The sequence below is a fragment of the Mastigoproctus giganteus genome, chromosome 6 (genome assembly GCF_048544385.1).
Source record: "Mastigoproctus giganteus isolate SK-2022 chromosome 6, ASM4854438v1, whole genome shotgun sequence".
NCBI lineage: Eukaryota > Metazoa > Arthropoda > Arachnida > Uropygi > Thelyphonidae > Mastigoproctus > Mastigoproctus giganteus.
Window position 1 is genome coordinate 125,949,945 of NC_143580.1, and position 26,197 is coordinate 125,976,141.

Here is a 26,197-nt window from a genome sequence, read left to right on the forward strand (position 1 = left end):
ATTTGGAGGTGAGAGCAATACCTGGAAGTCTTCCTCATGTTCCACGAACCAGTCTTGAACAATCCGGGCGGTGTGCCATGGTGCATTATCCTGCTGAAAGACGGCACAGCCAGAGGGGAAGACCGTTGCCACGAAAGGGTGTACCTGGTCAGCAATGATGCTTAGGTAGGTGGTAGACGTGAGAGTGCCCAGCACATGGATCATCACTGGACCCAGATATCCCAGCAGAACATTGCCCAAAGCATGACACCACCGCCACCCGATTGTCTTCATCCCATGGTGGCACCTCCGTAGCCAGGTGGGCAGAAGCAGCAGTGCATAGCACACGCTTCTTGATTAGACTGGGGTTCGAGCCTGTAACAACCAAATACGGAGGATGCGGAAAGGTCAGGGAATGACCACTGCATATCCCTGGAGCAATATGGCCTTAGTTGCTAATTCTCCTAAAAAACCAAAATAACAACAACAATTCCACATCCCACAGTGCATCCAGGCACCATAACCTCCCCAGGTAAACGACACACACATACTCGGCCATCCACATGGTGCAACAGGAAGCGTGATTCATTGGACTAGATGCCTTCTTCCAATCACTAAAGGTCCAGTTTCGATGCTTGCATGCCCACTGTAGGCACTGTAAACGGTGAACCGTGGTTAGCATGGGCACTCGGAGCAGCCTGTGGCTACAGAGCCACATTTTCAGCAGGGTTCGATGTACTGTGTGTTGTAACACATTACACCCGTCACCAGCATTCCAATTACCGGCTAGTCGCGCCACAGTTGCCGTTCTGTTGCCACGTACCATCCAGGAGAGAGCCTTTGCTCACCTCCAGCATCGATGAGCCGTGGTCGTCCAACACCTTGCCAGCGGTTCGTGGATTTCCCCCTCCTCGGACCACTTTCGATAGGTACTAACCATGGTTGACCGTGAGCACCCCACCAGCCATGCCGTTTCGGATATGCTCTGATCCAGTCACCTGGCCATTACAATTTGTACCTTTGTTAAACTCGCTTAAGTCCGCTGCATTTCCCATCTGAAGAACAAGAGTAACACTGATTAAGCTTTTATTCCAAATTGCAATAGTTAGTTTCAGCAATGGGGACAAACTTCGGCATTAAACAGATGCATGCAACCCATTTATCATAGTTCTCCAAATATTTTTAAATATATATGGATTGTTCCAAAACAGATACTTGTGTACTACAGTGGCCTTTCCTCACACTTTCATTCTGCAGTCAGTACCAAATAAATGCTACAATTTTTACTTGGGAGTGATTGTAGAATGAAAGTACTAATAGTCTTGAAGTTCATTGAAAATTCTCCTTTTTTTTGCAACACTTCTATATTACTCTTCAATTGTAATACAGTCAGTCCTCGTATAACACGTGTTTGCATTACACGAATTCGATCATACACGATTTATAAATAGGGGAACGTTATCTTATATAACACGAACCGAATTCGCTTATACACGATTCGCCTTTGTGTTTACAATAAATGGCAGTCGAACGCGGAATCACCCCAACTGAACGCAACACGATAGGAATGAAGAAGATTCTGAAAATGTATTTATGTGTTTTATATCAGTGAAGGGGAAACACATTTCACCATAATAACGTAAAAACCAACACAATTCCAGCTGTCGATATAATCGCAAATGCAATTAGATGGAGTTTACTACCAGTTTATAACAGTTTCCACTAGCAGAAATGCAACTGGAAATTGTTTTTATTGTTTTATGGTAGTAACCCCCAGAAATGTGCTTTAGTAAAATGTGAGGTGTTAATAGTGTATCTCGGCCTTTACGGTGTTGTTTATTCAGTTGCTACACGCGCGCAGCTTTGTTTATGTGTATCAAGCGTGCCTCCTCGTTTTGTAATTGTGCTTTATTCCCTAAAAATGGAGTAAAATACTTAAAAGGTGTGAAAAGGAAGCGTTCTGGCTAAGACACTGCAGATTCAGAGAAAAAAAAAGCAATATCGATAAACAGAGGTGGACTGAGTCAAAAATTCTTACCCTTGAAAATTTATAGTGGCCTCATACTACGGTTTATGGACAAAATCACACCGGCCTCCGGCCCACCGTGGTTTCCCCCGTAAGGCTTCTGTCCGCCTCTGTCGATAGAGAAAAAATATGAAATTGTGAAACGACATGTGATATTGCACGTGCTATAGACCTAAATCAGGCAACGCCGAGAATTACAAAGAATGCAGAGAAAATAAAAACAACTTTCATAGCAGGAACAACTCGGTGTAATTAAAATCCATTAGATTAAGACACAAGAATTGGAAGAGATGGAACGGCTGTCATCTGTTTCGATAGAAAATCAAATAAAAAACAAGTTTGCTTACGATAGAAGCAAAAGCATTAGCAATATTTTATTACGACTTATGTATTATAATTTATACTTACGTATTGTAAAATACGTAAGTATTTTATTACGACTATTTTATTTAATATAATAATTTTTTTACGAATAAAATACGTATTTTATTCGTAAAAAATACTTTTTTAGTATTAAAAAAATACTAAAAATACTTTATTATAATATTTTTATTACTTATTTTAATCGTTATAAAATACTTACATTTTATAACGATTAAAATTACCCGATTATTTATTGTTTGGTAATGTTTTGGTTCCAAATGTGTGTTCAATCTTGGGTGGTCGGCACCTAACCCTACTTTTCCCATAGGGCCTGTTGTTTATATTGCACGATTTCGCATTGCACGAGAGTTTCTAGGAACGCAACTATCGTGCTATACGAGGACAGACTGTACATGCAATTCAATCATGCCCAAACTAGCTCATTCTTTCATTTAGATCCAGGCTGTCAAAGTGCAAAGATAATAAAGGGCAACTCAATTTTTGTTGAATCCCAGCTCATGCTGGTGTTACAGGAAATGAACATGTTGATCAAGTAGCAGATTGGTGAATGCTTCACTATACGAGTCACAAATTCAAGATATGCATCTAGCTTAAACTCTCTGCTGATGCACAACAGATCAATGGCATTAGTAATAGTTTTTAATAAATAGTTTTTGTTTTAAAATTATTATTATTTTTTTTTGTTTTAAATATATAATTTTTATTTCTTTTTAACATTAACACTGTTCTGGGAGGAAAAAGCCACGCTAGCTGTAATCCCAGATTAATGTACCAACTGTGTAGAATTACATTTGGGGTAGTGGCAAATGAAAAAGATCTGAGGTATTTGTGCAGTCAGATATGACGTTCTCTGAGCAGTGCAGACAGGCTGCTGGGATAGCTCATGGGGTTTTGTTGCAGGGATAAGGAGGTGATGCTCCATTTTTACAAGGCCATGGTTAAGCTGCATCTTGAGTGTTGTTGTTTGTTATTTGGTTTTTAGGAGCATTAGCAACTAAGGCCATATTGCTCCGGGATATACGGTGGTCATTCCATGACCTTTCCGCATTCTCCATATTTGGTGGTGACGGGCTCGAACCCCGGTCTAATCAAGAAGCGTGTGCTACGCACTGCTGCTCCTTCCCACCTGGCTACGGAGGCGCCTATCTTGAGTGTTGTATACAGGTCTGGAGGCCTCACTTTAGGAAGGGTGCAGAAAACAGCAACCAAGTTGGTGAAGGAACAAAAGGGTGTCCTTACCATTCCTGTGGGGAGATCTGAGTGAGGTATTTTAAGACCTTGAATAAGCTAAATTTTGATGGCATTTTTCCTCTTGCTGAGAGGAAGGGGGCATAAATTGAAATTGAAGAAGGATGATTGCAGAATAGATGTGTGGAAGTTTGCCTTCAGCCAGTGTATGGCTGATTGTTGGAACAAACTTCCATCTGTTGTTCAGGTGGTGTGGAATTTTTTTTTGTCTGATACTTTATAAGCCTGTTTTCTTACATCATTTGCTACTACTAATACTAATAGTTTTTGAAATTATATTAAAAAAAATTATTTTTGAAATTATAAAAGAAAAATTTGCACTGGAAAATTGTATGAATTGGAGCAGCAGCCTGGCTGATGATGGCTGTTCTGAGCTCCATGAAGAGAAAGTTCCTGATCTGTATCACAGTGGCCCACTTCTCTAACATTGGCTAAAAAGGGCTGTGAATAAAGTTAGAAAGCTGCTCCACTAGGCTGGGCATTACAGGACTAAAAGAGATATTTCAGATTTAAAGGTGAATTATGTTTCCCTTAAAAGAGAGTATCTGAATGTGATTAGAAAGGAAGAGACAAAGTCATGGCAAATTATGTGGCAGTAAAGGGTAATGAGAACCCTTGGGGGACACTTTACTAAATTTTGTTTGATAAGTTACGATAAAGTAATGTATGCAGTAAGGAGACTGGCTTTGCTGGGACAATCAGCTGGAGGGAGACAACAGAGGAAATTTCAGTCTTTGTGTTTCTTGTAGATGGGAAAAGTTTGGGTAGCCTATTCCAGATTGAAATTAGATGACATGAGTATGTGGGAGGGGGATGATGCTTGTGAGTTCAGTTGCTGAGAGCCAAATGATGAAATTGGAGTGCCTAAGAATGGCAAAAGCTCGTGACTGAACTTGAATTTCACTTAAGGACAATAGTTCCAAATGCCTGGATTGAGTTGTTTCTATCAATTCCTGACTGGTGTCATTTCATTTTTTTTGGAGAATCTGCTGCATTTTTAGGCATCTCTGAAATTTTGGAAATCCCTGCATGTTTAAGTCTTTTGGAAAGTGAGAAGTCATGATCAGTTTGATGTGAGTCTGTATGTTGAGAGTGTGATTGCCTTATTGCTCTAGTGGTGGAAATGTGTAAATATCCATGCTTACTCCATTTGGCACTGGGTGATGGCTCTACCCCCCAGGTTTCTGGCTGCACCAAGGGGAGGCAGGAGCAGTGCTAGAGTGACCAAGTGGGATTAAAGTTAGTGTTAGTTAAAGAAGAAGAAACTAAGGGTTACCTTTCTTTTCTGAAATTGCTTAATTAAAAGCAATCCAATTTTAATGAAAACTAAAGACTGGAAAAATAAATTGTGAGCTCTAGCTTTAGGAAGAATACTTTGAAATTGTGCTAGGAATTACTTTGTGACAAAAATGACTGGCAACCCAGGGCCATTTCATTTTTATCACTATTTGTGTTGTTTGTTATTTGGTTTTTAGGAGCATTAGCAACTAAGGCCATATTGCTCTGGGGATATGCGGTGGTCATTCCCTGACCTTTCCGCATCCTCCATATTTGGTGGTCACAGGCTCGAACCCCGGTCTAATCAAGGAGTGTGTGCTACGCACTGCTGCTCCTGCCCACCTGGCTACGGAGGCGCCTTATCACTATTTCTTCAACTTTCTAGAAGAAATAGTAGACAGTCAAATTGAATATTTTATATTTCTTGATTTCAATGTTTTCTTTCTGTCCACTTACACCTTTTATGTACATAATTCCACACTGCATCAATAAACAAAGCTGAACAGCTGCATTCTTGTTTCACTGGTTATTGTTATCAATTAAGCTATGTCCCAAAGTGATCATAAGAGATGTCCACTGTATTATATTATTTCATCAGATTACAGATGGCAAACCAAGAGAGAGAGAGAGAGAGTTTACTGACAGGCAGAGTATGATCAGGAGGAGTGAAAAAACATTCTCACCCATGTCTCTCTTTTACCTTTTGACAGGAAATTCACTAGAATCATCTTCCTGGTGTCATGGTAGTGACTGATATGTAGATCCAGATGGTATCTTGTTTGTGAAATGCATGATTGCTTTTTTTATCTATGGAGAATTACTTTTTTTCTTCCATGTTTCTAGCCTAGTTATGGGGAAGTAGGAGAGATGCCAATCAGTTACCAAACAGTTGGGAAAGCTCAGTTCAGTTAGTAATAAAAGAGAAACAGAAATATGACTTACCCAACTGCGCTCTGGTGTACTGCTTGTATAATTAGAAGTTACTTGTTATAATGAAAAGTAGAACTAGATTTCGAATTAAACTAATATGTTTTAAGAAAGCATCTACAGATCACTGATAGTTGCTTGGCACCAGTTGCCAATTCGTTTCAGGTCAGATCTCATGAATTAGTGAAACATTCATCACCATGCTTTGAAAGTTTAAAAATCATTCCAACAGATTCTGCTATATGTGCATCCATTTCATAACTAAATCACAATGTTGTACAATCACTATGGATATTCAGAAAATTCACCAGACTTTGGCTGTCCTCTAGAGATTAGAATAAGTTGTGAGCAGCACTTGTGGGCACCACTTGTTCAACTGGAAAATACCTGAAAACTTCAGCTGATCCTGAATACACACCCAAATATTTCCATCAAAATAAGTTAATGGAACACCACTACCAAGATTTCTGGACAGACATGTTGGCAGACTACTGCTAGTTGTTGTACCAGAAAATTCTGGATAAAGCTTACCAAAGGAAATCAGCTGTACAACATTTTAAAATTATACATATCCTTTTACGATAGTGTACTATATTATATTTAACTATGGGCTAAAACAATAAAAGTAATAAAATATAACTGTAACTAGTCTCATGGTTTTGAATACAATCATCTTAACTGGAATTGAAAATATCAGGTTGTATTACAAAATACTATAGATGCTATTATTAAAAAACACATATGTAAATCAAAGAGTGCAAAACTGGTTTAGTAAAGTGTTTACATCATTGATTGGGGGGGAAGAGGAGTTCCATTCAGCTAACCATTATAATCAACATTTCACCAGACCATAAAATTTCATGTTCAAACAGTTTTATCATGTTTTAAAGATAAAATAATATTGGTATTACTGTAGCATAGATTACAAATTATAAATAGTAAGATATTGTACCTTCAGAGCTGCAGCTCCTCCTGCGGTAGAGGCAGTAGAGACTTTCTGCAACTGTTTGATACGATCCGAGAAATCTGTGATCCACTGAATGACAGTGCAACCACGAGGTACTGTATATCGACGCCAGTGAGAGGGCAGCATACCTGAGGCGGGAGGGGAAAAAATTCATATAAAAGAGTAGCAAAGAATATAATTGTTGTTGTATTTGGGGGTTTTGGCACAAGGGCCTCTTTGGCATATTGTGCCTGTTAATGATTTACTTATGAATAATTCTACATGTTATTATGATCAGAGGCAATTATACAAATTTATGCATTTCAAATAGTTCCAGTTCTTCAAAATATGCATCCTTGCCAAGAATATGTGATAAAGTTAAGGGCTCCTGTTAGTTGGACGGGGAGCTAAAGTGGGATTTTCAGATAGTTGATTATTGGAGACATTCAGTGAGAATATGCTTCGGCATATTCTCATTTTGAAATTCACATATTCTCATTCCGAAATGGCACGGAATGGGGATATATTTGATTTTGATTTTATTGGCACAAAAACGACTGCGGTATACTGCGCCGGAATGGGAATATGCACATACATACGTACGTACATGCGTGTATACATACACATGTGTATATATATATACACACATATATACACACATATATACACACACACACACACACACACTGATTTGGCAACACATGAAGAATTCAGAGTTTTATGGGGATTACTATGATAGCCCCCCCCCACCGACATTCAAAATTTGTAGAGCATGTTTAGCAAATGAGGCTTCAACTAAAAGTCTCCAAATTGCAGCCTTTTCAGAGATTTTCGGGATCCTGTCAACCCTTCCTGGATGAAGTGTGACATTCTCCCAATTGCTTGTTCTCTGGCTGGTTTGGTTTTAACTGAAGTTTTCTGGCAAAAATTGGGCCTGCTGCAGTAATTATGTAAATGAAATAATTTTTTCCTTGCCATTTGTTAAAAATATTTGTGTAAATGACACAAACATTTCTAACGTGATTAGGACATGAATCTGATTTTGAAAACTAAATAAATCAGATAGAGTTGATGCATCACTGAGAATATGATCAGCTCTAATGAATTATTCTGGGTTAGAAGAGATCTAAAATTTGCCATTTGAGCAGCCTGATTGTGGAAACAAGCAAGGAGGATATGTTTCGCTGTTAGTAGGGTTGGACAGTGTGAAGATTCTCACCTGCCAACAAGTAAAGGTGGATGAAATGAGTATGCTTCCTCATTTTCCACTCCATCAGAATGGAGAATGAGGAAATAAATGAATGAAATGAGGAGAGAAATGCAGAAAAAAGAAATCTTAACATTTCAAATTTTGTGAGGAAAAAATTTTTTGGAAAATCATTAAGATAAAGAAAAAGATGTGCCATCTTGTGGACAGCTTAGTCTGCCCACGTCTGCTTAACATCTACTCACTAGAATTTTGAAACTATTCTGGGATAACTAACTATAAAATGTATTTATTTATCCCACCGTCTCAATTTTTTGAAACAAAATTACATATAATGATCAGTAAAGAAAGTGAGCCAGTCTGAAATTTAGCCATAATTCCTCTCTAAATCAAGTTTCCTTATTAGAGTGAATGCAATTTACTTATGTAGTTCTAATTAATGTATTTAGTTTTTATAAACTGAGTAGCCAGTTTTTTGATATGATGACCTAGCAGACAGTACTGCTTTTAGTCCTTAAGCCATGGACTTCAAAAAGATACATTATTATTAGCTATACAGTGCAAGGAAACCTGAGGCTTATGCTGCATCAGCCAAAAAACATTATTATTATTTAACATTTCTGAGTTACCTTGAGAGAGAGAGAGAGAGAGAGAGAGAGAGAGAGAGAGAGAGAGAGAGAGAGAGAGAGTCAAAAGTAGAAGGGAATCACTAAGAAAGAAAAGAATGATGATATTCAGCTCAGGATCCTGGGTGTGCCAAGCCCATACTCACCGGATGTGAGCCCTGGGGTTCTTTTTAGCATCTCTTGGACTCCATGACCAATGTGACCAGTAGTCTCTCATGGAGATGCTGGTCCATGCAGACTCACTCACACCCTCAAGCTGGATGGCAGAGCTCCCTTCTGCAAACAACTGATCCCACAGATGTTCAAAAGAGTTGAGATTCAATGACTCAGCTGGCTAATCGAATATGATAAAATTACCTTTATGCCTCTAGAGTTGTTCCTAGAGCTGACACATTGCACTATTCTACAGGAAGCAACCATTACCAAATGGATAAACTTTTAATATAAAGGTATGGACCTGTTTGGTAGTTAGATTCAGGTATTCAAAATATTCAGACATTAAAACAGCAATACCAGGGAACCAAACACATGCCACAAAAACACTCCTCAGATTGTACATCCATGATCAGCCAAAAGTAATGACACCTGGCTTAATTAATGCTTATGTTGCCATACTTGTTCCTGCAATCTACATGGAACAATTAAGGCACTGGAATTTGTTGGAGCAGATCTTTTATCACTTCTCAAATATCCAGTGTTGCATTCCTCTATTCACTTCAGATGTGGGGCTTAATTAATGAACTAGCCAGTCAGCATAAAACTGCTTGTTCTTAGCTCACAACAGTGAAACCCAATGAGGCTACCTGCAAATGTAACTATCTGTGATATGACAGGGTAGAATGCAATTTACTATCCTATATATCCTTTTGTACATTACAGTTGTATTGTTGTATTGGACTGTTACTTAACTAATTGTGCCATATCTATTAAGACTGCACAATTCTTTTCACCCTGTTATCTTCTTGCACTAACAAGCTCTCTTTAATCAAAATACCGCTGTTGGCTGGCTGTTTTCTTGTTGTTGGGCCATTTCTGGTGGATGGCAATGTAGTGTCCATGATACTTTCTCTGGCACATTTGGCATTACAGATAGCTTAGTACTAACATGTGATACTGTGTCTGCCAGAGCAGTCAATTCTTCAGATGTGGGGCTTAATTAATGAACTGGCCAGTCAGCATAAAATAACAGGCAAGGTCCTCTGTGTATATATAACAAAAAACTATCTTTTAATAACTTACCTTTGGCTAAATCACTTATCATACTACGATGATAGTTGGTTTGCTTTTTCTCTCCTTTACAAATGGAAATTACATCTTCCAAATCATGGCGTACAACAAGTAGAAGCTTTGCAGCAATATTTACCTGATATTAAAAAAAAAAAAGAAAAAAGATATTAATAAAAAACAGCATAAACACTACTCTGCATTTTGGAAAAAAAAAAAAAAAAACACATCACTCATGTTTTCTCAGACAAGGGCTTTCTGAATAATTTCCTGATGCTGATTTCAAAAATGACTTCGGTTATGTCATGTTTTCAAATTTTCAAAAGAAAATTTGATTTTTTGAAAAATTTTATTAATTTTGGCAGAATTTATAGACAGAAATTATAACAAAATGCTAATTTTATCAAACTTTTATATTTAAATAAATGTATTAAAAAAAGTCCACTTAACACACCTCTCATTTGAAAAAAAAAAAAAAAAAAAAAATGATCTACAATGGGTAAATTTTTGTTCCTTTGATTTTCTTGCAGATCCTTCAACTTTACAGTCTCTCTTCCAGCAATAATCAGCCATCCTTATCTCCATGTCTTTAATGTCCTAGTGAAAACCTCTCACTAACACTTCCTAGATTTTCTGGGAAGTAGTCGATGCAGGAGTGCAAAAAATGTACCTTCACACTCATGTTGCAGGCCAGCTTCTTGAAGTCTGCCAACATATTTTCAACTATATTCTTGTAAACTTAGTTGAATACATCCTTGTTGTTCCCTAAGAAGTAAAACAACAGACTTGAAGCTAATCCTTGCCTATTTTTCTCTTTTATTTATAATTTTCTCAAAATCTTGGTCCCTCATCAGTTTGTGAATTTGAGATCCAACAAAAACATGTTCATTTAGCTTCTCTTGAGTGATCAATGGGAATTTAGTACAAAGGTAGTTGAAGCCTGAGGGTCCTTCCTGATGTAAAGCATTCACAAACTGTTTCATCAAACCAGTTTGATGGGCAAGGGTGGAAAGAGGGCAGTTTGGGATTTGCCAGTGGTTTATGAACTATGTTCTTTGATCCAGATAAAAAACTGCCCCTCTTTGGCCAGACCTTGACATCCCGGTGATTACTCTTTGCCCAATTGTTCTACTCACATGAGAAGCAAGCCATTTTTGTGCCAGATTGCTGTACAAGTAACATGCCCATAACTTTAAAGTGAGCACAGCCTAACCAACCATGTTCTTCATACTTAATATTTGTCAACAACTTCTTAAAGTTCTCATATGTTTCTTTCAAATGCACAGAGTGAGTTACTGGAATTGACTCATATTTATTTCCATTGTGGAGTAACATACCCTTGATATTCTTCTTCGATGAGTCAATAAAAAGTCTCCACTGTGTAGGGTTGTAACTAACTTCTAAATAGTTCATTGTCATTTATATTTACTGTAAAAAACCATAAAATTGTCTTCAAAAAAGAAGGGGACTAGTTCTTGTATGAGAAAAATGTCCAATGTGCTAGTTTTTTATTTTTTGACTTAAGTTTAGAACCAAAGGGTTCTGCATATTCCTTTGGAAAATTTAAATCTCTTACCAGATCACTGAGTCCATGCTGTGAAAACGTGAGGATGGATTCAATGTCTCTAGGTATGTATACAGTGAAACTTCCCTTTAACGGACAGCCATGGGGAATGAAAATGTGTCCGTTAGAGAGAAGTGTCCGCTAACAAGAAGTCTGAGAGAGAAAAAAAAGAAAGAAAGAAAGAAAAATCGTTAAACGTTTAATGTAAAATTAAATTAAAATATATACAGATTTTGCACAATATTTTTGTAAATAATATACATACAATTGTGCTATGCATATTATGACTTTATCTTAAGAAAAATACATACAGTAATCACTTATTTTCTTCTGCACCTTCTTCCGGCTGATAATTTTGTTTTCAACATTTGTTTGGAGTGAAGAAACCATCGAAAGTCCTTCAGTATCTCCTTCAGCGGCGAAAAACATTTTTAAACGATTGATTTGTATGAGCGCTTCTTCTATTTTCATCGGTGGTTCGTCGTTAATATGTTCTTCGACAGAATGACCTCCTTCCATTTCTTCATCCTCTTGAGGAACTTCTTGAAAAATATCGATGATAATGTCGTTGATATCTAGAGCATCATCTTCTGTAGTGAGGTTTGAGTCTATATCTTTGTAGCCAGGGTCACTTGTAGCGCAAGTATCGTACATTATCAATAGATGTTGAAGTTCTTGTTCTTCTTGGTGCTCCACATTGTTGTTCACAACTTCAATTTTTGCGTTTCAGAAGCCAGACTTTACAAAGCAGTTCACGACAGTTTGTTTTCTAATTGCGTTTACTGAAGAGGAAATCCATTGAATCGCATCTAGGATGCTGATTTTCTTTGCAAGATCACTCGCACATGTTACATCGTTAATGTTTGCAATGAGATGTCTTAAAACACGTTTTCTGTAGTGAAGTTTAAAATTTTTTATTATCTCTTGATCCAAGGGCTGACACTCTGCAGATGTGTTTGGTGGCAGAAAAATGATTTGAATGTTGGACAATTCAATGTGCGGGTGAGATGCAGCATTATCCATGAAAAGAATAATTTTTCTGTTTTGACGAATCATGTTTTGGTTAATTCGTCAAAACATGACGAATCATGTTTTGGCTCTGTCATCCACGAGCGATATCTCGTGGATGACACGAGATATCGCTCATGATATCTCGTGTTATCCACACTTTTTTATTAGACTTCCAGTCAACATCCAAAAGATTCAACTTTATGCCCTTGAAACAACGAGGATTTTGTGGGTTTCCTATAACAAGAGGTTGTTCAAAGTCTCCCAGCATATTTGTACACAATAGTACAGTCAAGCGTTCCTTAGAAATTTTTCCGCCCTGGCACTTTCCGTTTTTTAGACTCATTGTGTTTTCAGGAAGAGCTTTAAAAAAACAACCCTGTTTCGTCAAAGTTGTGAATATCCTTAGCTTCAAAATAACGACATAAATCTTTCAATTTGAGGTCCACTCTGTTACAACCCCATTATCAACCTTCACCACTTACGGTTTTCCAAGAAATTTTATGCCGAGTTTTGAACTTGTCTAGCCATCCCACAGAAGTTTTGAACTCATTTACTCCCATAGATTTCGCAACCTTCAAAGCCTTTTCCCTAATAATAGGCCCATTAATGGTAATTTTTTTAGCACGTGCGCGACAAATTTGAAGTCCAACAGTTTACGGGAATGATTTTTGAACCTGATCATTTCCGTGTTGCCAAAATTGTTTGAGCAGTTCATTTTGTTTCTTTAGGATGTCGCTTACCTGCGTCTTCCTGATTTTGAATTTTGCAGCGAGATTGCGAACACTATTTTTTTGCCGATCATACGCATTAATGAGTTCGACTTTATCTTTTAAAGTTAAATGTTTACGAGAAGACATTGTGCACTTCACACGACACTGAACAAAACTGAAAACTGAAACTGAAAAGACGAAAGGCCGATTAAAATCCCCCCCCCCCTGCACACACCGAATTCATCAGAAGTTTTACGCGTGCCTTAAAATTCTTGTAAAAGGGTTTAGAACCGCGACGTAAACCTTGATAAAATTCAGAAAATCGGAAATAGAAAATAAACACACGATTGAGACAATACATGGAAGAAAGGTTCCTAGAAAAAGGGCCGTCAGCTCCCCCGCAGTCCGTTATGGGGAGATCAAATTAAGTGCTAATCTAAACGAAACAGTGCAGATTGCCTGTCCGCGTCCGTTACAGAGAATGTCCGCTAGACAGAAGCTGCAAACACTTTAAAACCAATGGAGGTGAGTTGGGGAATTTGAAAATGTCCGTTGTAGAGAGGTGTCCGTTAGGAGAAGTTTCACTGTACTTCAGTTTCATCTTCAGAAGCTTCATTTTCAGCACTATCTGCTGCTACATCCTCTAATATAAGTGGAGGGCATGGAATCAGCAGATTATCTCCATATGGGACTGGTCTAATAGCAGATGGAATGTTAGGATACATAATGCTCTTCTTACTCTTTGCATTGTAACCCTCTACATAAACTAACCAAAAGTAACAGTCACCATAGTGGTTTGTAGGCTCCTGCCTGACATCTGGTGAGTATGGGCTTGGCAAACCCAGGGTCCTGAGCTGGATATCATCATTTTTCTCTTTCTTGGTGATTCCCTTCTACTTCTGACTGACTGACTGACTCTCTCTCTCTCTCTCTCTCTCTCTCTCTCTCTCTCTCACTCACACACACACACACACACACACACACACACACACACACACACACACACACACACACACACACACACACACACACAGGGTAACGCAGAAATTTTGTTTTTTTTTGGCCGGTGCAGCCTAAGTCTCAGGCTTCCTTGCACCAAATGGCATAACCTTCATTTTACCATTTTTTTCACAATCTCGATGCTTCTACTCAGCACGAGTTTGACATAATAACCTCAAAAATAAACTGAGCTCATGCTGATAAACACTGCTGTGTGTAGCTGTCAAGGTCAAGAAACAAAGTAGTGTTTCAAACAAGAAAAAATTGAAAGTAGTGTTACCAACATATGAAGGTTAAGTTTATAAATTCTCAGCATTTGTTCCTAACTTAATAAATTCAATAATACAACTTATGAGAGTTGATGTCATAAATTGAAAAAAATAAATAACATTGCTGAAATCAGCATAAACAAACTGAGTTAAGAACAGCTATTAGTTTACAAAGTGGTGTAATCAATTTATTTTTCCTGTTATTTTTAATTATAAAGTAAATGAAAATGTCAAATAAATGAAATAAAATATGCATTCAGTATACTCTGAATACCAAATGTATATATAGTAATTTGAAGTGAAATGTAAAAAATGCCATTCAATGTATCCTTACATGATAATTACTTATAATTTTAGTAATATTTGATATTTTATTATATATATGTATATATATATATTTTTTTTTTTTTTGAGGATTCATATAAACCAGCCTGTTTCCATTTTTTATATACAGTAGGCCCTCAATTTAACGGACAAAAAATTTCTGTCCTAAAGGAAAAATTTAGAACTTATTTATATCTGATAGCATTGCACATCTGATGTGCGACGCTATCAGACAGATGTGCTGAAAATTCCATCTAATGAAATAAAGGCTGTGTTACTGCTAGACAGTGCACCTGCTCACCCTAGTGGGCGGAGGTTAGTTAGCAGGGATGAGGGAATTAAATGTGTTTTTCTGCCTCCTAACACTATTTCACTGATACAGCCGATGGACCAGGATGTAATCGTTGCATGTAAGAGGTTGTATTATAAGAAGTTTTTAGAAGATGTGATGGTTGTTTTGGAAGAAACAGAAGAAGCAGAAGATACAAGAGGCACCAGGATACTGCAAAATTTACATGCATACAACATCAGATCTGCAATCTTCAAATTAGCAGCTGCATGGAAAGATATGAAGATTACTAGCTTGGCCAATGCTGGGAAGAAGTTGTTGTATGACGTAGAACTTGAAATGAGGGTGATGAAGGTGATCCGGGCTATCAAATTTTTTCTGAGGGAGAGATTGCAGAAAATGTTCTTCATGGAGAACAAGAGGACGATGACAGAGACAAAGAATCAGTAGCACCTCATCCTAAATTGTCTGTTATAAGACAACATATGGATGACATCACACATTATATTGAATCATCATCAGACCTTGATGTGCTTCCTTATTATGAACATTTTAGAGAATTTCTATCTACAGTAATAAAGAAGCACCAAGGTGTAAGGCAATGAAGCGTCATTTCTTCAAGACCACTTCATCAACTGGACCTGTTTCACCAGAACCCTCTACCAGCAAGGAATTAACACCTCTCACTCCATATGACAGTTGTTTCTGACTCTGAAAATTGTGATTCTTTCAATTAAGTTAATATTAAATATTATGTATCTGTATTTAAAGTTTTTTGTATGTTTTTTATTCAATGGAGTTTAAAGAATTTTAAAGTATTTTCCCCCCTCTAAAATGGATTTAAATGAAAAAAAAAAAAAAGTGTGGAAACACTCCATTAGTTACATTGTATAGGTTTGAAGAGTTTAATTTAAATAAAGTTTGGTTCCTGTTGTAAATTTATTTTTATATATATTTAACAGATGTTTTAGTGGCATGTATTAACGTATTAATAACATGTTAATACATCCTGTACATGGTAAGCTCGTTATTAATATATGTTTTTAAAATACATTCAATTTAATGGACTTTTGGCAATAGCAGACACCCCTTCCCCCAATTAGTCCGTTAAATTGAGGGCCTACTGTGTGTGTATATATATATCATTTATACAGGTGACCCCCACTTAATGCTGATAATTCGTTCCGGAAAAACAGAGCGCTAAGTGAGCGCTGCATTCCCATAAGGTAGCATATGTATTTGTGAGTTGCGGTCGGTGCCATAGGATATTTCCTAATTAATAATAAACGGTAGTGAAAAGATGCACAAATGTCGGTCAAAATATATAATATTCAAATATTTGTACATATAAAATATTCTGCATTACATATATATATAATTATGTGGTAACTACTTATGTATCAAAATTAAACTTAAGTTTCCAAATATAATCATGATTTAATTGATCTAAATTGATTTTAATTGATTTAATTTAATTGATGAATTTATTCATGAAAAATGTGTCGATTTTGGGTTGTACTTTGGCCCTCTTGCTGGTAAACTAAAAGGGGTTTTAATTTTAAATCCCCCACAGTGTCTACTATTACTTGAAAATGAAGGTAAAATATGGCTATACTAACACAAAAATTACAAGACAATTTGTACAAACTTGGCAAATTTACTTCAAACAAATACTGAAGCAAAGATGCCAAGTAAAGTTTGAAACTACCTTTAAAAAATATATATATATATGCCCATACTCCAGAGCTCACACATGAAAAATGTATACATATGCACATACTCTAGGGAGTCCACACATGAAAAACATATGCACATCCAAAAGAGCCTATATACGGAAAACATATAGACTCCTGAAAGAGTTGAGTGACAGAAACTTACGGATTATGACACTCTTGTACTTTAATGTCTGTGCATAATTATTTTCATTAACTCAATGTGAACTTGGAGGGAAAAGTTTTAAAAGGGAAAGTTAAAATAGTTGTTTAAAATACGAGCAGTCCTTAGGTTCACTGGAAACAATAATCAGGTAAGTATCACTAGCCTAATCATCATCACATTAACATTGCAATCAATTGTGAAATATCTACCATTTCAGTGAGGTAAAAAAATAAAAAGTTTTTTTTCTTTTTACTTACCTCTCTTTCAAAGTATCTATATAATGGATCTTTGATATTTTCGACAGTTCGTCTTAATGTAATTAAACTCTGAGGAACAAGTCTTAACCAAGTTGAAGCAGAATTATGCAGTGTCCTCATCCAAGCTGGCCGGCCATCACTTTCTCTCTTTTGTACTTCATGTTCATCAGAAGGGTAGACAATATCATCATCATCTTCCAACAGTTGCATCTTTAGAAGTTTAGCGATTAAATCTGTACCTACAAAAATAAATAAATAAAATAAAATAATACAATAATAATAGTCATAACACCACAAAGACACTAGGAAACCCGATAAAAGTACAGACCAATCATCTGTCTGCCAACAATGTAAGATTCTGACCAGCTGCATAACTCAGAGGATATGAGACCACTTGGAGAGCCAGAACATCATGGCTGAGCAGCAGAAGGGATGTAAGCAGAAAAGCAAAGGATGCAAGATGCAATTGACCACTGATGCTGCCTAACTGCCGCCTCAGTGGTCAACTGACCATCAATGTGGAAGTTAGGCAGCATGCCTACAAGAAGCACTGCAACCTGTACATAGCCTACATTGACTACTGCAAGGCCTTTGACTCAAGTCCCCCCATAGCTGGTTAATAGAGACATTGAAGATCTACAAAATCAACCCAACTCTGACAAACTTCCTAGAAGCAAACATGGCAAAATGGAGGACAACATCATAACCAGACCAATCCCCATGAAAAGAGGACTCTTCCAGGGAAATGCACTGAGCCCACTATGGACACTCGACCCACTGTCCAACCATGCTCAACAACAGCAAGTATGAATATACCTTAAAAGAAGGGAGGAAGAACCTGTATAAGAAAGACAGATATGGCATACAACATCCAACCTAAACAAGGGGACCCCACTCACACAGACAGAAAAATGGACAAAGAAGACACTCTGTGGCAGATATTACAATGATCTCGATCAAGATTAAATAGATAAGATGGCTTCCATGCATTGGCTGATGAATGAAAGGGTCTTCCCCAAGACTGAAGGATTTATGCTCGCCATCCAAGACTAAGTAATCAACACTAGGAGCTACAGGAAATACATTGCCAAGGACCCTGGAGTAACAGATGACACATCTCAACTATGCCACCTAGCCACAGAAACAATTCAGGAAATCATTGTGGGATGCAACGTGATCACCCAGACTGAGTACACTCACAGACATGACCAGATCAAGAGGATAATCCAAAGGAAGCTAGTGCAAAAATAACAGCTGATCAAACAAAAGTGTACTGTATTACAAGTATGAACTTCAGGCAATACCAGAGATCCCTACTCAAACTCTACTGGGAATTTGCCATAATAACAGACAAGATGATTCTGCACAACAGACCACACATAACTCTCTTGATAAGAAGGAAAAGGCTACCAACCTGATCGACACAGCAGTTCCCAACACCATCAACTCCCAGAAAACATACCAGGAAGTACTGAGACCTAAAACAGGAAGTCAAAGAAATGTGGCATATTGAACAAGTAAGACCATCCTGATCACTATGTCAACCACTGGCCTGGTGCCAAAGGGCCTTCATCAAAACCTAGCAGCAATAGGCCTCCCAGATAACTTACATGGAACTACAGAAAGTCACAATCCTGAATACCTGAATAAGACAGTTTCCTCGATCAGCAGTAATAGCAGTAATAATAATAATAATAATAGTAACCAGACACAACCAACCATCTCGTGCACTGGCTAGTACCTGTCACTGGGTGGAAAAAATCCCATAAGGGAGAAAAAAGTTTTATAGTAATAAAATTAGAAAAAAAAATGCCATTTTTAAAATTATATTTAATTAATGTTTAATGCTGCTTTATAATGTACATACATAAAATGCTATCCAAGTGATGTGACTGTAGTATATACATGTCTTAAGTGCTGTAAAAATAAAAGCACACAAAATTAGATAACCGACTGAAGTCTGTACTATTTATAAAAATGCATGGTTTTATTGTCAATTGCACAGTCTAGGGATGCTATAAATCTTCACACCATTTTATTTATCTTTACTTGGGTTGAGATTTTTTATGTACTTGGGCATATTTTCAGCAAGAGAGGAAGATAATATTTTGCTTTTGAAGCAAATTCTTGCAATAATTTAATTTGGTACAGGACAGCTGTCCATATATCAACCATATAAAATAATCAAGTTTCTAGTATATGACAAAAGGAAAATTATGCTTCATGTGTGTGTGTGTGTGTGTGTGTGTGTGTGTGTGTGTGTGTGTGTGTGTGTGTGTGTGTGTGTGTGTGTGTGTGTGTGTGTGTGTGTCTAGTGATAAAATTTGTAACCTTTAGGGTGTTAAAGTATTTTTCCTAACCTTTAGGGTGTAAAAAAAATGTTTTTCCTATTAAAGTTTTTCCCTAAAGGCCTAGCATGCATCCACAGCCAGGGACATCGGGAATGAAATATGAAAGGGATGGGGAAAATCCATTTCAAAATGTTGAAAACCTAGGTTGAATGTTAAAAATCACAGTGACAGCACACAGAAAGCATTCTCTCAAATGTGGGTGGCAATAAATATGTTAATTCACAGAATTTACAATTCTTATTGAATCTAATCATACTGAATATTTTCCATAATATACATTAATTCTGAAAAGCAATATTCATCATATATATCTCCATGGATATATAATGGATCTCCATGAAGCTAGCATAAATTATAAAATTGTTGCATGAAAGAGAAAAAATATTTACCTCTGGTTGTAAGAAGCACCTTTTCGGCATTATTTGGAAGGCCTAACCAAGATGGTGTCTGATGATCTGAAAGACTCTCTACCCAATGCAAAAACTGATCACGCCTAAATAAAAAAAAGTACCAAAATTAATTTAAACAATAGATTAATAAATTTATTACATAACTGTATGCAGTTAACTATCAATACCTGCTGGTAATTTATTTAGTGTTTAATGGCAGTTAGGAACCTAATGTGCTAAGTTAGACTAAAACATCCATAAATGCATTTGGTGAACTATAAGCAGGTTATGATATAAAAAGGAACACACACACACACACACACAAAACTTGGTTATAATGAGATCCTAGGAACTGATCACCTATGCTTGTATTATATGTATGTCTACGATTATATGTACGTCTACTATATAATCAATATATAGTAGACATACATATTGCATGCACATTTATAAAATAAGATCTCTTTGACAAAAGGATCTTATTACAATTCACTGGATTGAACCTGATGCTGGATCAATGTTAGTGATTTTATAAAACAATGAAGTTTCTCAGGCAGATTCCACCATCGTACTGGATATCACTTTGACCAAAACATACGTCGTCTTCTTCCTTACTGTCATATTCAGTAACCTGTAGTTTGTTGTTGTTTTTTGGTGCGAGGGCGACATAGGCCATATTGCACTAATCAACGTTATGAATTTTTTAGCCATATTTAGCCGCTTTGACCAATTGTTATATTAAATTATTTTCTTTAAGTAGCTTATAGACCTAGTCAAGATCCTTGGTTGGTTTGTTCTGAATTGAGACAACAAGATTTTGGAAGTTAATTTAATACTTAAGTGTTCGTAACTTGCCGCCATTGTTATATTCTGAACTAGTATGCTATGCTATACTATCAATTAATCAGTAAAATCTATTAATCTTGTTAACTTCATTGTCAATTAAATTGTACTTTTTAACTAAATACATATAACAAATTAGATTTTACAAACAACATAATTAATTAATACATAACTTGACACAGAAGTTATATAAACGAAACTCGTACATAATACTCGATACTATATATAGATATATATAGTGTTATAACTGTTGGGATACAAGTTTAGGGTTGAAATTTTATTGAAATTAAATCAAAATCATAACTCAGACCAGAGCAGCAAAGCAAAAGGGCACAGACCCCCCTCAATTCTCCCCTGAGAATTAATCTCTCTAAATCACAGCCTTTTAAAATGCTTGCTTGCTTGATATTTGTGGAGCAATCGGGTATGGGACATGATATTGCCATGGGGGATGTCTTTGTGTGTGTGTGTGCGATGTAAGGAAATCAGGCGAAAACTCAGCGTTGTTATGGGCCTATATGAGAGCTTGAAGGACAGGGTGGATGCCCTAGAAGGATCTAAATTGAGAGGCCCCATCAAGCTCTCAGCTGCCCACATCAACGGCAGAGCTTGCACTTGATCATCACGCAACACATTGGCAACCCAAAAGGCAGAATGTGCTGGTCCCACAGTAGTTGTTGGTGACTCTATTGTCAGGGAAACGGGGAACATGGTATGTAAAAAGGATAGGTGGAACAGGACCAGGGTATGTCTGCCAGCGGCAAAGGTTGATGACATTGTAGAGTGGATAATATCTTTTAATGGCACAAAAGGTGATATTATTGTAACCGGCATTAATGATATTAAGAGTAAGAGACCAGCAGAATTACTTAACAAATACAGGTCACTGTTGAAAAAAAGCCGTGAATTAGGGTTGAATTTGAAAGTGTCTGCAATTCTGCCGAGACACGATAGGAGGGAGTATATGATGAGAGCCTTGTCGATCAATTCTGCCCTGGAAAGATTGTGCAAGGCTCAAGGGATAGAATTTTTTCCAGCCTAGTTTTTTTTTTTTTTTTTTGGTAGTTGTTGGCGCATAGGCTTCTGTGGCCATAATGCACCTCCCAAGGTTTTTGCAGTACTTTGATCCAAGCCCGAGGCAGGAATCAAACCCGCGACCTTTGGGTTGCTAGGCAGGCACTTTACCCACCCGGCTAGCCCGGTCGGCTTCCAGCCTGGTCTGCACTTGTTAACAGGAGAGACCGCTTCTACAGGGATGGGATACACTTAAATAGAAAGGGTGCAAGAATATTTCCTGATGCTATCGAGGCAGTGTTAGGTGGGTTGGAAAACTGCTAGCTTAGGGGGGATACAAGGACTAATAGATTAACAGTAGCCACTGGCAGAGGTGAAAGTGATTCTTGCGCTGCTTCTATTGGAATGAGCAGCAGCCTAGAAAACAAGATGCAGGGTACTTCAGAGACTGCTGGGAGTCATTGCGGTACAAGTAAACACATGGGTTGTGTTAGGGTAGCTAAGAATAGGAACACTTGCGTGTACACCAATGCTAGGAATTTGGTAAATAAATTTGATAAATTTGAGGTATTGCTCAAAACATCAAAGGCAATTGTTGGGATACCAGAGACGTGGTGTCACACATATATAAGGCAGGCAGAACTGGAATTTGGGGAGTACAATGTGTACAGAAAGGATAGGAAGGGAGGAGGGGTTATGCTATTAGTTAAGAAACACATAAAATCCAAGGAAGTGAAGCCAGTCGACATCGCTGGACAGTGCAGTGTCGAGTCAGTTTGGTGTGACATAAGCATTAGAAGATCAAAATTGAGACTAGTCAACATCGCTGGACAGTGCAGTGTCGAGTTAGTTTGGTGTGCGACATCAGCATTAGGAGATAAAATTGAGAGTAGGAGTGTGCTATAGGCCTAATGACTCTGATGAATATAATAAGAAACTGTACAGGGAAATAGAGTGGGCCAGTAAATCAGAGAGTCTTATAATGGGAGATTTTAATTTCCCAGATATTGACTGGAATTTGTTGGTTGGTCACTCGCACACTAGCAAGGCTTTTGTAGATTTATTGGATGCTTGTTTTCTACATCAGCATGTTCGGGAGGCAACTAGAGGGAGTAATACTCTTGATCTGGTTATCAGTAGAGATTTTTCATGCATTAAGAATCTGCAGATAAAGGAACCACTAGGTGGCAGTGATCACAGTGTGCTGAAGTGGGATTTACTCAAAGAGGTAATTACCATCAGGTGTAAAGGGAAGGGTTTTTGGTTTCGTAAAGGCGACTACGATGGTCTGAGACAGTATTTAAATTCTATACAGTGGGACCAACTGATGATGTTACCAACAGTTTGAGTTGAGTTTGAGTTGTAGGGTAAATGCCCTCTAATAAATTAATATGAGGGGCCCATCAAGCTCTCAGCTGCCCAACTCAGTGACAATTTGCAAGGCAGAATGCACTGGTCCCACAAGAACTAGTTATTGTCGGTGTCTCTATTGTTAAAGAGAAGGGAAACATAGTATGCAAAAAGATAGGTGCAACAGGAGAAGGGTATGTCGGGGGCAAAAGTTGATGATGTTGCAGAGCAGATATCATCTTTTAAAGGCACAAAAGGTAATACTGTTGTACATGTTGGCACTAATGACCTTAAGAGTAAGAGATCTGCAGATTTACTTAACAAGTACAGGTCAATGTTGAAAAAAAGTTGCGAGTTAGGGTTAAATTTGAAAGTGTCTAATTCTGCCCAGACACGATAGGAGGGAGTATACGATGAGTGCCTTGTCAATCAATTCGGCCCTGGAGAGATTGTGCAAGGCACATGGGGTAGAATTTTTTTCAGCGTGGTCTGTGCTTACTAACAGGAGAGACTGCTTCTACTGGGATGGCATACACTTAAATAGAAAGGGTGGAAAACTATTTGCTGATACTCTTGAGGCAGTGTTAGGTGGGTTGGAAAACTGCTAATTTGTGGGGGGCGGGATTCACAGACTAAAAGATTAATGGTGGTCACAGGCAGAAGCGAAAGTGATTCTTTCACTTCTATTGTAATGAGCAGCAGCAGCAGCCTAGAGACCAAGTTGCTGGGGATTTCAAGAGCTGCTGGGAGTCAACATGGAACAAGTAAATACATGGGCTGTGTTGGATAACTAAGAGTAAGAACAAGTGCACGTATATTTGCATGTAAACTAATGGTAGAAGTATAGTAAATAAAATTGATGAATTTGAAGTGCTGATCAAGACATTGTTGGGATAACAGAGACATGGTGTCACACAGATATAATCAACTGCAACACTGGAATTTGGGAAGTACAATCTGTACAGAAAGGACAGACAGAGTAGGAAGGGAGAAGAGGTTATGCTCTTAGTTAAGCAACAAATAAAATCTAAGGAAGTGCATCTAATTGACATGGGTGGACAGTGAAAAGTTGAGTCTGTTTGGTGTGAAATAAACATTGGGAAAGGGAAATTGAGAGTAGGAGTATGTTATAGGCCTAATGATGCTGATGAGTACAATGAACAGTTGCGCAGAAAATAGAATGGGCCAGTAAATCAGAATGTCTTGTAATGGGAGATTTTAACTTTCCAGATATTCACTGGAACTTGTGAGTTGGTCACTTTCAAGCTAGCAAGACTTTTTTTGGATTTATTGGAGGATTGTTTTCTACAGCAACATGTTCGATGGGCAACCACAGGGAGTAATACCCTTGATCTGATTATCAGCAGTGATTCCTCATGCATTAAGAATATGTAGATGAAAGAATCACTAGGTGGCAGTGATCACAGTGTACTGATGTGGGATTTACTTAAAGATGTAACTACGATCAAGGGTTAAGGGAAGGGTTTTTGTTTTCGTAAAGGTGACTACAGAGGTCTTAGTTGTTTGTTTGTTTAAGGGCTTTACAAAGCAAGGACAGCAAGGCCATAATGCACCTAACTATGGTGATGTTAAATACATAGTTTATGTATATAAATTTTGTTGAAGTTCATACTATGTTGTACAGTTGTATCCATTTAAGGAATGAAAAAATTTTGGCCACGTGTGGCATATCTGCCAGGAGGTCAGCAATACTGTAAGGAATGTTTGTCCTGGAAAAAGTGGTAAACATAGCTTATCAGTCACTACTGTATTCGGGACCATCAATGAGTACATGTTGGACAGTGAGCTAGCTGAGTGTTGCAGTTTGTACACAGTGGTGGTTTCAAGTGGCCGCAAACAAATGAAGATGTGTCAGGTCTGTGTGGCCTATCTGTAATCGAGCTAAAGTCCGGATGGTCTGTGACAGCCAAATCCTCTGCTTGCACCTTCATGATGATGGGACTGTTAGTAATCCTGGGTATAACCTCCATGCACAAGTACATGGTGGGTGACCATCCAGGTGTGAACCTATGTAAGCAGGGGTCGAGGTGTGGCGCCCACACCACATAGAGGAACACCGGCCCTCTATGTTACCAGGCAGTACTAGGTGGTAGATGACTCTTATCAACCGGTGCAATACCACCACTTTGCTTATTGGAGGCTTGAAGTGGTGGAACCCATGTTTAGTCTCTAGGGCTAAGTTCCGGTCAACCCTTCCCCATCTCTTCCATCATGCAGTATGATTGATGACTTTTGAGGTTATGATGAACATCGTGGTGAGATCCAACATTCCTTACATTTCGAGGGTACAGCTTTAAAACTGTGTTCGAAGGCCGGCCGCTAGTTAGTACACTGGACCGAACCTATTGGTAACTCTCTAGGAGGCTTCCGGAGCAGCTAGTGTATAATCTTTCTACCTCTATTCTTCCAGATAGTGACTGGAGGGAGTCCGGGTAGTGTGTATGCAGGGAGCACTGTCAAGGCCACATTATGCCAAGGATCTGGGTATATTCTTACCATGTGTACACCATATCCAAAAATTTCATTACTTTATACAGCATGTCCCACCCACTTTTTCTTACTATCGAATACACCATGAATTGACAAACTAATAGAGCAAGCTTATCTGTGAAAAGATCTAAACCTAACAAGCACTTCCAAATTCATTTCACAAATATACGTGGTCTTAATTCTAATCTCAATGATGTCCATTTCCACTTGCAGTCTGCCAAACCCCATGTACTTTTTCTGACAGAATCTCAGTTATCGGTTAATTCAAATACTGCTCATCTCAGATGCCAAATTATTTGCTGTATGATTCCTTTTGCCTCAAAGATGGTACTTGTGCATATGTCCATTCTGATATTCCCTGTAAGAGACTTGGCAATTTGGAATCTCCTCTCTTTGATCTTCTCTGGCTTAAAATCTCTCTACCTCATTGTGTCAAATTCATCTGTTGTCTCTACCATTCTCCTAACTCCACTAATCACTTGGAGCTCTTTGACTTCCTCTCTTTGCAACTTGACTTTCTCCAGTACCTTTCCTAACAGTGAGGTAATTTTCCTTGGTGATTTTAATGTTCACAACTCCAGCTGGCTTCCGTT

General features: G+C 37.8%; 1 protein-coding gene across 2 annotated transcripts in view; it reads right to left on the reverse strand.

Moving 5' to 3' along the window:
• The window catches only part of Dhc64C (dynein heavy chain, cytoplasmic), a 1,460,071-nt gene that overhangs the window by 77,600 nt on the left and 1,356,274 nt on the right, over window positions 1–26,197 (reverse strand). For both annotated transcript variants that reach the window (XM_090376486.1, XM_090376487.1), the window contains exons 83-86: window positions 19,887–19,990; window positions 17,147–17,385; window positions 9,861–9,984; window positions 6,795–6,937 (exon numbers count right to left, since the gene is read on the reverse strand). In XM_090376486.1, coding sequence (XP_090232612.1) covers window positions 6,795–6,937; window positions 9,861–9,984; window positions 17,147–17,385; window positions 19,887–19,990 — 610 coding nt within the window. The remainder of the gene's footprint in view (window positions 1–6,794; window positions 6,938–9,860; window positions 9,985–17,146; window positions 17,386–19,886; window positions 19,991–26,197) is intronic.